The 14,323-nt window shown below is 40.6% G+C and overlaps 1 protein-coding gene across 1 annotated transcript in view; it reads left to right on the top strand.

Moving 5' to 3' along the window:
- Nucleotides 1–14,142, top strand: part of LOC133629775 (cullin-1) — a 33,326-nt gene extending 19,184 nt beyond the window's left edge. Inside the window, exons 7-22 of the mRNA XM_062020761.1 lie at nt 2,549–2,712; nt 2,776–2,938; nt 2,996–3,126; nt 3,196–3,303; nt 3,371–3,477; nt 3,552–3,600; nt 3,664–3,795; nt 4,782–4,899; nt 5,027–5,103; nt 6,561–6,679; nt 6,760–6,865; nt 6,939–6,986; nt 13,014–13,096; nt 13,173–13,278; nt 13,363–13,476; nt 13,554–14,142. Coding sequence (XP_061876745.1) covers nt 2,549–2,712; nt 2,776–2,938; nt 2,996–3,126; nt 3,196–3,303; nt 3,371–3,477; nt 3,552–3,600; nt 3,664–3,795; nt 4,782–4,899; nt 5,027–5,103; nt 6,561–6,679; nt 6,760–6,865; nt 6,939–6,986; nt 13,014–13,096; nt 13,173–13,278; nt 13,363–13,476; nt 13,554–13,634 — 1,706 coding nt within the window. The 3' untranslated portion in view covers nt 13,635–14,142. The remainder of the gene's footprint in view (nt 1–2,548; nt 2,713–2,775; nt 2,939–2,995; nt 3,127–3,195; nt 3,304–3,370; nt 3,478–3,551; nt 3,601–3,663; nt 3,796–4,781; nt 4,900–5,026; nt 5,104–6,560; nt 6,680–6,759; nt 6,866–6,938; nt 6,987–13,013; nt 13,097–13,172; nt 13,279–13,362; nt 13,477–13,553) is intronic.
- Nucleotides 14,143–14,323: the final 181 nt, after the last annotated feature.

Raw genomic sequence — 14,323 nt, 5'->3', positions numbered from 1 at the left:
TAATGCTTGTGTTGCTTTAATCTGCACATTCAATTTTCTACTTGAGGTACATGCGTACATTTTGAATGTTTTTTTTTTTTTAGATAACACTTGGTCAAAATATTTCAGTATCGCTTTTTAAAATTTTGAGCACATTTAAAAAAAATACCGCGATAACTGATAATTTTTGTCACAATAACCATAAGAAATGTTCATACCGTGACATCCCTAATTGTGATATAGTTTTCGGCCATATTGCCCAGCCCTAGGTGCACATAACAAAAAATTCAAAAGGGTCATACTATGTTTTGTTGTAAAACATTTCCTTGTGGTCTACATAACATGTAACGTTGGTTCTTTGGTCAAAATGTTGCATGGATTATGTTTTACAGACCATCCTCAAGCCGCTTTCTGACCGTCTCTTCAGAATGTGGTGTTTTGTGGGCGGTCTTATTTCATGCTAAAGCGCTCCTCCAGGCCACACCCCGTTTGACTACGCCTCCACCCCGTCAGGCATTGTGTAGTTATTAGGGCTTCAGCAAGAGGATAGAGAAAAAGAAGAAACTTATTGACTGCAGCGTCGAACCACAACTGAATAAAAATGGCGGACTCGTAAACCTCAATGTATGGCGATATCGGCTGATGTAACTCAGGCAAAATACGTCACGATCGTCTCGAATTCCTCACGGCTCGTTTAGAGCAGGTTTGGATGTATGTTGACGTGTTTTTCAAAAATCCTTCATTTTTCTCATGCCTTTAAAACAATCGCAAGAAATAACTTATGTAGACATGCGTTGTTAAAAACTGCAACCACTTATGCTGACATGTTTTTTTATTTTTTATTAAATCCTTTAGTTTTACGTCTTTAAAAACAGTCACAAGAAAATGCTTGTCCACAACCACTTATTTTTAACAACATGCGTTGTTAAAAATCCTTTATTTTTCTCATGTCATTAAACACAGTCACAAGAAAATTGTTGTCTGCAACCACTTATGTTGCCGTCTTTTAAAAAAAATCCTTTATTTTCTATGTCTTCAAAAACAGTTACAAAAAATGCTTATGTCGACAACCGCTTACATTGACACGAGTTGTTAAAAAATCCTTGATTTTCATTTTCCTCATGTCATTAACAGTGTTGAGTTAGTTACTGAAACCAGTTACTAGTTACAGTTACTAGTTACTTTATTTCAAAAGTAACTCAGTTACTTACACCAAAAAGTAATGCGTTACTGTGAAAAGTAACTATTTAGTTACTTATATATTTTAATTTTTTAATTTTTTTTAAGGCACCCTTTAATGCCCTTTTAGCCTTCATTTCAGTACTGTTATTGCACTGGAGAATAATACAATCTGTTGATCAACTTGACATGCATTTGCATCACTGAACTCTGCTAAGCAATGTGGTCTACATACAACACACAAAGACAAAGATATGTTTCAAAGGGCCAATTTGTTTCAGGCCAGAACAAATTTACAAAACTATTTTAAATAGCTGCAACATAACATACGTAAGTAACAAACAGCATAATAACAACATAGCTGTAAACCAAGAAAGGCACACACTACATACACAAAGCCTAACCAGGTGTTTTTTTCTCTCAAAGAATTCTGAAATAAAATCATGTCTGAAGCCCAGAACACTCTACACATTTCCCCGGTTTTAGTTTAGAGATAAGGAAAGATTGGCCTGGCCCAGTAGCATCCCTCTTTATGTTTGTGAACTTTATAGTCTATACATTTAGAGGGATGTGATAATCAAACACTGTAGAAGTCTAGAATGAAAGAGCAACAGTATATAAGAGAATTGACAGAGTGTGTGTACCTTCAGTGCGCAGTGCCTCGTTAAAATCCAGCCGCTGTTGCTTAGGAGGTGAAATGTGTCTCTCTTTACGGGCTTTGTCGAAACATGTTGCTTTTGTAGCTGTTTCAGCAGATTTGAATTACTAAAATAGGATCTTTGATCCAAGACACAACTTACATTTAACTAAAATGTTCTTTTCTTTGTGGTCGACAAAAGAAAAGTAGTGAGAATATCTCCATGTTAAGAAACTCGGCTTCGGGCTTCGCCATGTCTTGTTAGTAAACACAGACACGCCCCCTCCCGCACACACACATACACACAGACAGCGTGCGGCGCGCCTCTTCCTTGTCGCCTCTTCCGCAGCGCTCCAATAAAACACACTCAGATCTTCTCAGTTTTTAGCCGATACTACATAAAAAATAACGCATTAACGCATCATGTAGTAACGGTAACGGAGTTACTGAATATAAAAAATAACGCGTTGGATTACTAGTTACCGCCGAAAGTAACGGCATTACAGTAACAGTCTCAACAGTGGTCATTGAACACAGCCACAAGAACATGCATCTGTCTGCAACCACTTATGTCGACGTGTTTTTTTATAAATCCTTTATTTTTACGTCTTTAAAACAGTCACAAGAAAATGTTTGTCGACAACCGCTTATGTCGAGTTAAGACGGCCAGCCTAAGGGGCGTCGACCTAAATGGGCTCCGCTGTACTTTGTAGCGTGGACATCTGGTAAATGTGTCCCCATTTCCCATTTCAGTGGAGCTGGGCTTGAACGAGGAGGATGCCTTCGCCAAAGGCCCCACGCTGTCCGTCTACAAGGAGTACTTTGAGTGCCAGTTCCTGACGGACACGGAACGGTTCTACACGCGCGAGAGCACCGAGTTCCTGCAGCAGAACCCGGTCACCGAGTACATGAAGAAGGTATGCCCACGCCCACATTTTGTCGTGCGAGCCAGGCTGACGTTGTGGTCTGGTCCACCCCAGGCGGAGGCTCGCCTGCTGGAGGAGCAGCGGCGCGTGCAGGTCTATCTCCACGAGTCCACGCAGGATGAGCTGGCCAGGAAGTGCGAGCAGGTCCTCATCGAGAAGCACCTGGAGATCTTCCACACTGAGTTCCAGAACCTTCTGGACGCCGACAAGAACGAAGGTAAGTGTGTCGGAGGCCTCGTGAGGCCTTTTGACTGACGAGATGATGTCTCCTCAGACCTGGGCCGCATGTACAACCTGGTCTCACGCATTACTGACGGCCTCGGAGAACTCAAGAAGCTTCTAGAAACTCACATCCACAACCAGGGCCTCGCCGCCATCGAGAAATGTGGCGAGGCGGCGCTCAATGTAAGATCACTTCTTCACGAGTCGAGCTGCGTGTTTGTGTGTGTCGTCATGGCGACCGTCTCGTCTTAGGACCCCAAAGTGTACGTGCAGACCACGCTGGACGTCCACAAGAAGTACAACGCCTTGGTCATGTCCGCCTTCAACAACGACGCTGGCTTTGTGGCGGCTCTCGACAAGGTCAGCTGACCATTGAGCGACCATCGCTGAAATAGCGCCCCCTGGTGACTCTTTTTCTGCCTGTCAGGCGTGCGGTCGGTTTATCAACAACAACGCCGTCACCAGGATGGCGCAGTCGTCCAGCAAGTCGCCCGAGCTGCTCGCAAGATACTGCGACTCGCTACTCAAAAAGAGGTGGGGTTTGAGTGTCAGCTGACGTCACGCTGCCTTACGTTCACACTTTTGATTGCCGCCTTCCCTTTTTTCAGCTCCAAAAACCCAGAGGAGGCGGAGCTAGAGGACACACTCAACCAAGTGGTGAGACGCCACTGCGGCCATCTTGATTCGGACGGGCTTTGTGAACGTGTCGTGTCTCTGCAGATGGTCGTGTTCAAGTACATCGAGGACAAGGACGTCTTCCAGAAGTTCTACGCCAAGATGCTCGCCAAGCGTTTGGTCCACCAGAACAGCGCCAGCGACGATGCCGAGGCCAGCATGATCTCCAAACTTAAGGTCTGTTTTTCGCCGCCCCCTCCGCAGGAAGACATTTTGTTATTCATCTAAAGCAAGGGTGTCTAAAGTGCGGCCCGCAGCTAATTTTTTTTATAATACTATTACAAAATAACATTAAAAAGTGGAATTAAAGAGCAAACAGGTGAAATATAATGAGAAAAAGTTGCAATGTTGACTAATAATTCAAAGCTGCCATGCAGGATGTTTTTTTAAATTTAAAACTGTCATTGCTCAAGAAATAATAATAATGAATCAAAATCAATGTTGTTATGACTTATTGACCTATTCAAGACTCATTACTTCACATAAATTCCACTGTGAAATATTTTTTTGCTAATGTTTTTTTTTGCCATATAAAATATAAAAAACTAAGTTGTCTATGACAAAAAGAGCATAAAATGATGAAAACTTATAATCAACAAATATGAAGTTGATCTCGAGATTTAAGTGTAGGAAGTTAAAAAAAATAATGCATGACTTCTTTTAACGCTTATGAGTGGGGCCCTTTTGGATCCCTGAGAATTTTTGTGGGGCTTTTTTTTTTTTACTGTCATTGCTCAAAAAGTAATAATAAATTGAAATCAATGTTATGAATTATTGACTTATTTAAGGCTCCCATTACGTCACAACCAATATTCCACTTTAAACTTTTTTTGGGGAAAATATTGCATATTTTGTGCTTTTGCCATAAAAACAGGATTTTCTTTGACAAAGGGCACCTTATATTGACTGATAGACCTAAAGTTGATCTCGAGATTTAAGTGTTTAATAATTAAAAAAAATAGTAATACATGAGTTATTTTATGATTGAGACCCTTCCAGGTTCCCGACAGCTAACTTGAGAGGAGGAAAAAAAATCTTTATTTTGGTTATAAATAAATTGGCCCCGCATGCTTTTAATTTACAGTGTGCGGCCGTCAGAGCAAAAAGTTTGAACACTCCTGATTGAAAATACATTTTCTGATAGCCATTACTCTCTCCTGCAGCAAGCGTGCGGCTTCGAGTACACGTCCAAACTTCAAAGAATGTTCCAGGACATCGGAGTGAGCAAAGATCTCAACGAACAGTTCAAGAAGCACCTGACCAACTCTGAACCTCTGGACTGTGAGTGACCACGAGCGCCGACAAGTACACACTTCGCCAGGGCCACTAATGTGTGTGTGTGTGTGCGTGTATGAATGTGTGTGTGCGCACGTGTGTGTGTGTCTTTCCATGTCTGATGCGTGTTCAGTGGACTTCAGTATTCAGGTTCTGAGTTCAGGTTCGTGGCCTTTTCAGCAGTCCTGCACCTTTGCTCTGCCCTCTGAGGTAAGACATACACACACATTAGACATTGACTGATTATCGGCGCGGATATTTGCCATTTTGTTGTGTATCTGTATCAGCCTTTTTTATCGTATGCAGTGTTTCCGATAAACTGCCAAGATACCTGTGGCGGTGGGCGTGGCTAGGGGCGTGGTCACCATGACATCATCGAGTAATTTGCATAATCTACTACAATGATATGATTTTCTCTAAAAAGGCTCAAAAAATGTATACTTACTAATTAATAACAGTTTTCTTTTAAACGTCCATCCATCCATATATAATGCCATTTTACAATATAATTACAATATTTTATGTACATATTTATATACAGATTTGAACAATAAGTTATTCACTGAAATATATTTATTAATTGTGGTTCTTACAAAAAATATATCTTATAAAAATAAAAAAGCTAAAATGTCTCTTAAAGCTCTGCCCCTTTAATTAGTGCATATTAAATAATTTAACTTTAGCCTACTACTACAACCATATTATTTACCAGCAACATAAAGTGAAACAGAGGCAGAGGTGTCCTGCCACAGTCAGTAACAAATGAACAGAAAACAGTAGTGGTCAAATACAAATAAGGCAACAACAGAAGTATCCTACACTTCTCTTTTGTAAATTAAATCTGAACAGCCTACATGGGCATCTACATCAACTATATGATTTGCCTGAGAAGCTGGACAGGACAAAAAAAAAAAAAAAAAAGTTTTTTAATTTTTTAAATTTTTTTTTAATTTTTTATTTGTGGCGGACGTAATTCTTTCGTGGCGGGCCGCCACAAATAAATGAATGTGTGGGAAACACTGGTATGTACAACAGCAGACACAGATACAAGATGTACACGTATGATGCCAACTTATAGTTAAATTAGTGAAGTAGATAAAAAAATAAGCACTGCTCAAGCAGCAGCCCTTTCTTTCTGCCTGGCAAATGCTGTGAAGTTAAATATATTTATATAGCGCTTTCTTTAGAGACTCAAAGTGCTTTACATAGTGAAACCCATTATCTACATCTTTGAGTTACATTTAAACCAGTGTGGGTGGCACTAGTAGCAGGTGGGTAAAGTGTCTTGCCCAAGGACACAACGGCAGTGACTAAGATGGCGGAAGCGGGAATCGAACCTGGAACCCTCGGGTTCCAGGCACGGCTGCAGTACCAACCGACACACGCCGCCCATGTTATGTTTTTGCTGGAGCCTGTTTTTTAAATTAGTATTTTTTAAATGTAATTCATTTTAAGAATAAAAATGACTCCCGTTGTCAATTATGTATTGATATTTGACAGGGCAATTTTTTAGTTCTTGTGAGAATTCTTCTCCGGTCTGCCCTTTCATGCGGCGCTGGTCGCCTACAGCACGTCTCCTCTGCCTACCTGTCAAAACTTTACATTTTTGCCACACACACACACACACAAGGCGAGTCACATGACCTCACTGCTTCCTTTGCATGTAGCTGGAAAGAAGCTACCAGCGCTTCACGGCGTTCTACGCCAGTAGACACAGCGGCAGGAAGTTGACGTGGCTCTACCACTTGTCCAAAGGCGAGCTGGTCACCAACTGCTTCAAGAACAGGTACTTCCTGCTCCCTCCTTTTCCTGACAGAAGTGAGCAGCAGCAGCAGCAGCGTCTAAAGTGGCGTCGTCCTCACGCAGGTACACGCTGCAGGCATCCACCTTCCAGATGGCCATCTTGCTTCAGTACAACACGGAGGACAGCTACACCGTCCAGCAGCTGACCGACAGCACGCAGATCAAAACCGTAAGCGCACCAAACTCGCCATGTCACCCAATGACCGCGTCACGCTTTAACGTTCCTCCTCGCGTTTTTTCAGGACATCCTGGTCCAGGTGCTGCAGATCTTGCTGAAGTCCAAACTGCTGGTGAGCACTTCCTTCTTTGTTTTCTTACACTTCAAGTTGGATATGTTGCTGTCGTCGGAGTCCACAAGCAAATACCGTATTTTTCGGATTATAAATCGCTCCGGAGTATAAGTCGCACCGGCCGAAAATGCATAATAAAGAAGGAAAAAAACATATATAAGTCGCACTGGAGTATAAGTCGCATTTTTGGGGGAAATGTATTTGATAAAAGCCAACACCAAGAATAGACATTTGAAAGGCAATTTAAAATAAATCAAGAATAGTGAACAACAGGCTGAATAAGTGTACGTTATATGAGGCATAAATAACCAACTGAGAACGTGCCTGGTATGTTAACGTAACATATTATGGTAAGAGTCATTCAAATAACTATAACATATACAACATGCTATACGTTTACCAAACAATCGTGTCACTCCTAATCGCTAAATCCCATGAAATCTTATACGTCTAGTCTCTTACGTGAATGAGCTAAATAATATTATTTGATATTTTACGGTAATGTGTTAATAATTTCACACATAAGTCGCTCCAGAGTATAAGTCGCAACCCCCGGCCAAACTATGAAAAAAACTGCGATTTATAATCCGAAAAATATGGTATTTACTATAAAACCGGTGCAGCAATACACAAAAGCAAACAAAAGGCTCATCAATCATCCACCATTCAATGACGTCTCAATCAGGGCCAAACTGGAGATCAGTCTCTCTTACATAGTTTAAAAAAGCAACCCATGCATACGTCTTGACATTTTACAGAACAACCGTTCAATGTCAGCCTAATTTCCTCCAATGTAAGGAAATAAAGAACATCGCTCATCCAGCGGGTGTGGTAGGGGGCGCTGCAGCCTTCCAGTTGACCAAACCATCTTAAGCTACGTTCACACTGCAGGTTCGAATGTCCAATTCGGATTTTTATGTGGCCGTTCACATTACAAAAAAAAATTATTTTAATGTGAATGCAACCTGTCCTGCATGCGGACATGACGTCATGTCCGCATGCACTGCAATGTAAACATGGCCTCCACTCTCGTCGGTTTCAGTACTGGAGCATTTGTGGCATTTTCAAGGTATTTTGTGCAATCAAAGTTAACATTTTCTTATTTGTTAATATTATTATGGCATGTAGAAGATGAAAAAAAAAAGAAGAAGAGGACAAGTATTTTGTCTCTGGCAGTTTTACAGGATATTTTGCTTTGATGTCTGCTTAAAGAGCATATCTGTGTCCCAAACAGTGATACAGTGATTCTTAACCATAGGGCCACGAACACCCTCTAAAAGGCCGGCAAAAAAATTTCTGTTCCTCAGCTGTGGTCCGTATGGGCCGCAGCGGTACTCAGTTGTAATACACTTTTCTACCACTTGTGGCAGTAATGACAATATCTAACAGAAAAAGTCTGGCGATTAAGTCGTAGAGAAGTTGAGCGCAAAAAATATGACTAAAAGTGGTGAAGCTCTATTTTGCACTTTAATTTTTATTGATAGTTTATTTAGGAAAAATATATATTAAAATAAAATACAAAAAAAATATAGTAGTTATTATTTAGTTAGAATTTTTCCATTTAAGCATTGCGTAATTGTATGTACATTTATTTTTCAGCAGTCTTTATGAATCTCTTCTTTTGCAGTATGTTTGATGAGTACTTATTTTTAGGTTAAAACTATTTTAGGTTTATCCTTCTAAACTGTGAGTAGGTTAGATATTATTATTGAATATGATTACAATCAAGAGGAAGATTACTAATTCAGTGTAACTGCTTGAGTGGCCCCCTGACCTCTTTGTATTGAAAAAGTCAGGCCCTTAGGTTAACAGTTAAGAACCCCGGTCCTAAAAACATATTTTCTTACATGTTTTCTTCTCCGTTGTCAACGATTTATTTTGGCGAATAATAATGACATTTATTGCTTTTTGAAGATGTTCTGGTCGGATGAATGTGACCTGAGTGCAGTAGCGTTCACATTGACGACACATCGCATAAATCACATTTATTTCCACATAGGAAAGAGGCCTGGGTCGGATATGAAAAATGTGTTACAGGTTTCATATTGGAAAAATGGGAAATTACCTGCAGTGTAAACAAGGCTTTAATCGCCATAGCAACTTTAGAGAAGGAAGAGGCTGTAGATCTAGGTGTCGAACAAAAACCTGATCAATGCGTTGCCACCGTAGGATGCGGAGCAGACTCTCCTAGTCGAAGACCTCCAGCTACCCTCATAGGTCATGTTGGACATCACTGGGTTGATGTTTTATTATTTTTATTTAGTTGGGTTTTTTTATTCCTTCTTTTTGCAGACTTTCATAAAGATTGATTGTGTAATTTGTAAATAGGCCATAATTTGATGAAAAACAATGTGATTGACTCACATGGAGAAAAAATAGGGGTGTTAAAGAAAAGTTTCAATTAAATTCCGATTCTTATTTGTAGCTATTCTTAATCTATTCAAAAAAATCCTAAATATAAATATATATATATTTTTTCAGTCTGTCCTGTCCAGCCACTCAGACAAATCATATAGTTGATGTAGATGATCATATCTGTGTACATTTACCTCAGAAAAGAAAACTGTTGAATACTTCTCTTGTTGCCTTATTTGTATTTGACTTTATTCAATGTTTGGGTAAAATGGTATTAAACAAAACCAGTTTTCTTTTAAGTAATATGAAAATGCATCATGGCTGTTTGTCTATTTTATGGAGGAATGTAGTTACCGTATTTTCCGGACCATAGGGCGCACCGGATTATAAGGCGCACTGCCGATAAGCGGGTCTATTCAGGTCTATTTTCATACAAAAGATGCACCGGATTATAGTGCGCATTAAAGGAGTCATTTTTGTTAGTTTTTTCCTAAAAGGAAAATACTTCCTTGTGGTCTACATAACATGTAATGGTGCTTCTTTGGTCAAAATGTTGCATAGATGATGTTTTACAGATCATCTTCAAGCCGCTTTCTGACAGTCGCTTCAAGTTCAGGATGCGCCGTTTTGTGGGCGATCTTATTTACGTGGCTCACCTTTGACAGTGTCTTCTCCCCGTCATCTTTGTTGTAGCGGTGTAGCGTGCAAGGACGGGAGTGGGAGAAGTGTCAAAAGATGGCGCTAACTGTTTTAATGACATTCAGACTTTACTTCAATCAATAACGGAGCAGCATCTCCTCATCCGGAAACAACGTCGTCAGAAATGTGTCCGGTGAAAAACCGTCCGACCGGAACTCTCTAATAACTACAGTTCCTTGGGTGGATTATATAAACTCACTACACCGGTATGTTTTAGCACTTTCATGGCGACTTTACTGACAGATATAAGTGAGAACTTTTCACTACTTTATATTAGAAACGGCAACAGCGGAGGATGAATGTCCCATAACAAGAAGATAGAGAAAAAGAAGAAGCTTATCGACTACAAAGGCGGACGTGTGCAATTTTTCAGGACTTATGCAGATCCTAAATACAGATCAGCAGGTACCAGAAAATAAAAGTTTGTTTTTGCATAATATTGCAAAACAAAACGCCAGATAATGTCTTACCTTATACACACACCATAATAATACTCCTATGTTGAAGCACAGCACAATCCATCAAGCGGTGTGGCTTCATAGCTTACCAAAGTCCTACTAAAACATTTTGATAGATTTTTGAGCGCCGTGTGTAATGTTCTATATTTTCAATGGAACATATAAAACGTTGGTGTTTACTTGAGTCATATTACAGTCTACATGTATCTCTTATGTGTGACTGCCATCATATTGCAGTCTCCACGTATCTCTTATGTGTGACTGCCATCTACTGGTCACACTTATCATTTCACCATGTACCAAATAAAATAGCTTTGAGGTCGGCAAGCACAACCAGAATTATTCCGTACATTAGGTGCACCGGGTTATAAGGCGCACTGTCGAGTTTTGTGAAAATGAAAGGATTTTAAGTGCGCCTTATAGTCCGAAAAATACGGTTATCATAGAACTGGCACCCAATGTTATTTTAAAAAAAGTATACATTTTAAATCAAGAATCGGTGTGAATCGAATTGTTGCTCCTAAGAATTGAATCGAATCATGTGGTGCCCAAAGAGTCACAGCCCTTATGAGACTGCACTAGGACTGTCAGTCTTTGTGCACCACATCATTACATTCAGAAGCCATTCTCCATTCAAAATCAATACTTTTTTAATAACATTGGGCGACAGTTCTATGATTAACTACATTCCTCCCTAAAATGAATACACAGCTATGATACATTTATATATTACTTTTTAAAAACTGTTTTTGTTTAATAAAATGCTACCCAAACATTTAATAAAGTCAAATACAAATAAGGCAGCAAGAGAAGTATCCAACATTTCTCTTTTCTAAAGTAAATGTGCAGGCCTCAAATGTGAACTTTTTAAGGTCAAGGCAAGTGTTGCCTTAAAGGAGGGCTCATATTTTAGGGCACCAAGGCAAACGTTATTTTCTTTCCAGGCAGGGGCTCCAAAGCATGCATGCATATAAAAAATTTTTAAATTCATTATTAATATAAACTTGTCAGCTTTTTGTCATTTCATGATGCCTTTATCTCTATTTTTACCTTTTGATAGAGGGAAGTATTTTTTGTAATTATTTATTTTTTAAGTTATGTACATGTAGATGCTGTATCGGGACAGATCCATTAAGAGTTTGAGCAAAAATATGACACACAGGAATTACCAAACACAATAAAACATCAACAAAATGACGTGTCAAATGTTTTTTTGAGTAATACCTTTGTGACATGAAAAAAACACAAGTATTGTAAAAAAAAACATGCCGTTTACTTTTTGATATCAAAATAAAACACAAAGCAGTTTGGCTAATGAAGATGAAGTCAAATAAACAAGATGTGTTCTTCTCCGGCGCCCCCTTGTGGTTCAGTACAGCAGTATAGCCTCACCTCATTAACTCTGTCACAGCAGCTGATGGACGTTCTATTAACAAAATGAAAGCAACATCATATAGTTTTTCTCTTTCGCTGTTTACTTTTAGTGTGGGGACAAGTGTCTCCAATATTGTCCACACCTGTCTCCATCCAAACACAGCAGTGCGCTCTTAAACACACGGCGGAAAGCGAGGGAAAATGACTGTAGCGTCCCGGAAAAGTTGGCGCTGCAAGGAATTCTGGGAATGTGCTCTGTTGTGTTTATGTCGTGTTGCGGTGCAAATATTCCCCTGAAATGTAATTGTCATTGTTGGTTAGTGTGGTCTCACTTAGGGCTGCAACTAACGATTAATTTGATAATCGATTAATCTGTCGATTATTACTTCGATTAATCGATTAATAATCGGATAAAAGAGACCAACTACATTTCTATCCTTTACAGTATTTTATTGGGAAAAAAACAGCATACTGGCACCATACTTATTTTGATTATTGTTGTTTCTCAGCTGTTTGTAAATGTTGCAGTTTATAAATAAAGGTTTATAAAAATTAAAAAAGGCCTCTGCACATAGCATAGATCCAACGAATCGATGACTAAATTAATCGCCAACTATTTTTATAATCGATTTTAATCGATTAGTTGTTGCAGCCCTAGTCTCACTATATGGCACATGTTTATGACAGTGTTGGCGTTGTTTATACGGCCACCCTTAGTGTGACATGTAGGTCTGTTGACTAAGTATACTCCGAGGTGATACCCTTGGAGTTTAACGTTGTTAGTCCGCCATGATAAATAAGCCAAAAGACGCTAGTGCCCATGCGCCTGACTTCGTGTTGCCTTAAATGCATTAACAAATGATGGGGTTTCGGTCATTTCTAAAGGAGAAAGGAGACGGTATGACTAACCGCCTGGAATTTGATCAGCAAGTTATCATGTCGTTGACCATTGTATCCCTCTCCACTAACGAGTAAAAAGTCAAGGGCGGTCACGGCAAGTTGTTGCCCCAAATGTTGGCCAATTTTCTAGGGCACTACGGCAAATGAGAGGGCGGTTCCTAGACTGCACCATATCAAACTTTGAGTACTTCTTTGGACACCAGTCATGTGACCTCAGCACGTCTGTCCGTCCGCCCACCAGGTACTGGAGGACGAGAACGCCAACGTGGACGAGGTGGACTTCAAACCGGACACCGTTATCAAACTGTTCCTCGGATACAAGAAGTAAGTTTGCCGCCAACTTCCCTGTCGTTTTTTTTTTCTCTCCGCCGCGTTGGCTCACTGCTGCGTTTGTGTGCAGCAAAAAGCTGCGGGTCAACATCAACGTGCCCATGAAGACGGAGCAGAAACAAGAGCAGGAGACGACTCACAAGAACATCGAGGAGGACCGCAAGCTCCTCATTCAGGTGACCACAGCATCCAGACATTGGCTGTCAACAAAGCCATGACTGTATGTGTGTGTGTGTGTGTGTGTGTGTGTGTGTGTGCAGGCTGCCATTGTGCGGATCATGAAGATGAGGAAGGTCCTGAAGCACCAGCAGCTCCTCGCCGAGGTCCTCAACCAGCTGTCGTCTCGATTCAAACCCAGAGTCCCCGTCATCAAGGTGACGCCTTCACGCCCTCCCAGTGAGTAGCTTCTGACGCAGCTGACACTTCTCTGCTGTCTCCCTCTTGTGGACAGAAATGCATTGACATCCTGATAGAGAAGGAGTACCTGGAGAGAGTGGATGGCGAGAAGGACACGTACAGCTACCTGGCCTGAAACCCCCCCCACCCCCGCCCATTTTATTTTATGTGTATCTTCATTTCCCCCTCGTCTTAGTAATAATAAAAGTGTGGATCCCGACGTGGACGCGGACATGTTAAGTGAGCTGCTGAGCATGTGAAAACCTACTTGAGGGTGAACTTTGACCTCTCCTGTCAGCGACAAACTTACCACCCCCCCCCCCCCCCCCAATGCCTTTTGAGAAAAGCAGCGAAGCCCCGCCCACCAACGCACGTTTTCTCGTCCTGTTGTAAATAACGCACAGATTCTAAGAGGACACACTCCCCTCTGCCCTCTCGCCATAGGGAAAGCGTCACGAGTTTAGCCTTCAGCCAATCAGAGAGCCATATCCAAAGTTTTTTTGCATGTTCCCGCCCTCCCTGCGCCGCCGTCTCGCACAGCGGGTCGAACGTGAGTGTACAGATGAGATGTTGCAGGAGGACATTTGTATAGTGTGGTTCATTTTCTAAATGTGTGATAAATAAACAAGGAAAGATTTCTTTAACGTTTTCTCACTTTTTATTCTTTAAGCAATAAATATGTAATAGAACACAAAAAGTAGGACACTGAAGATGTTTTGTAGAATTTATTCAAAGAAAATCCCTGTGACTAACAAGTCAGCACCTTCCACTAGAGTGGGAAATGTATCTTTTTTTTCTTTCTCAGAATTAAAAAAAGTCCAAAGC

Source organism: Entelurus aequoreus, linkage group LG15, assembly GCF_033978785.1.
Source record: "Entelurus aequoreus isolate RoL-2023_Sb linkage group LG15, RoL_Eaeq_v1.1, whole genome shotgun sequence".
NCBI lineage: Eukaryota > Metazoa > Chordata > Actinopteri > Syngnathiformes > Syngnathidae > Entelurus > Entelurus aequoreus.
Note: the sequence above shows the minus strand (reverse complement) of the source record. Positions and strands in the feature narration are given on the sequence as shown.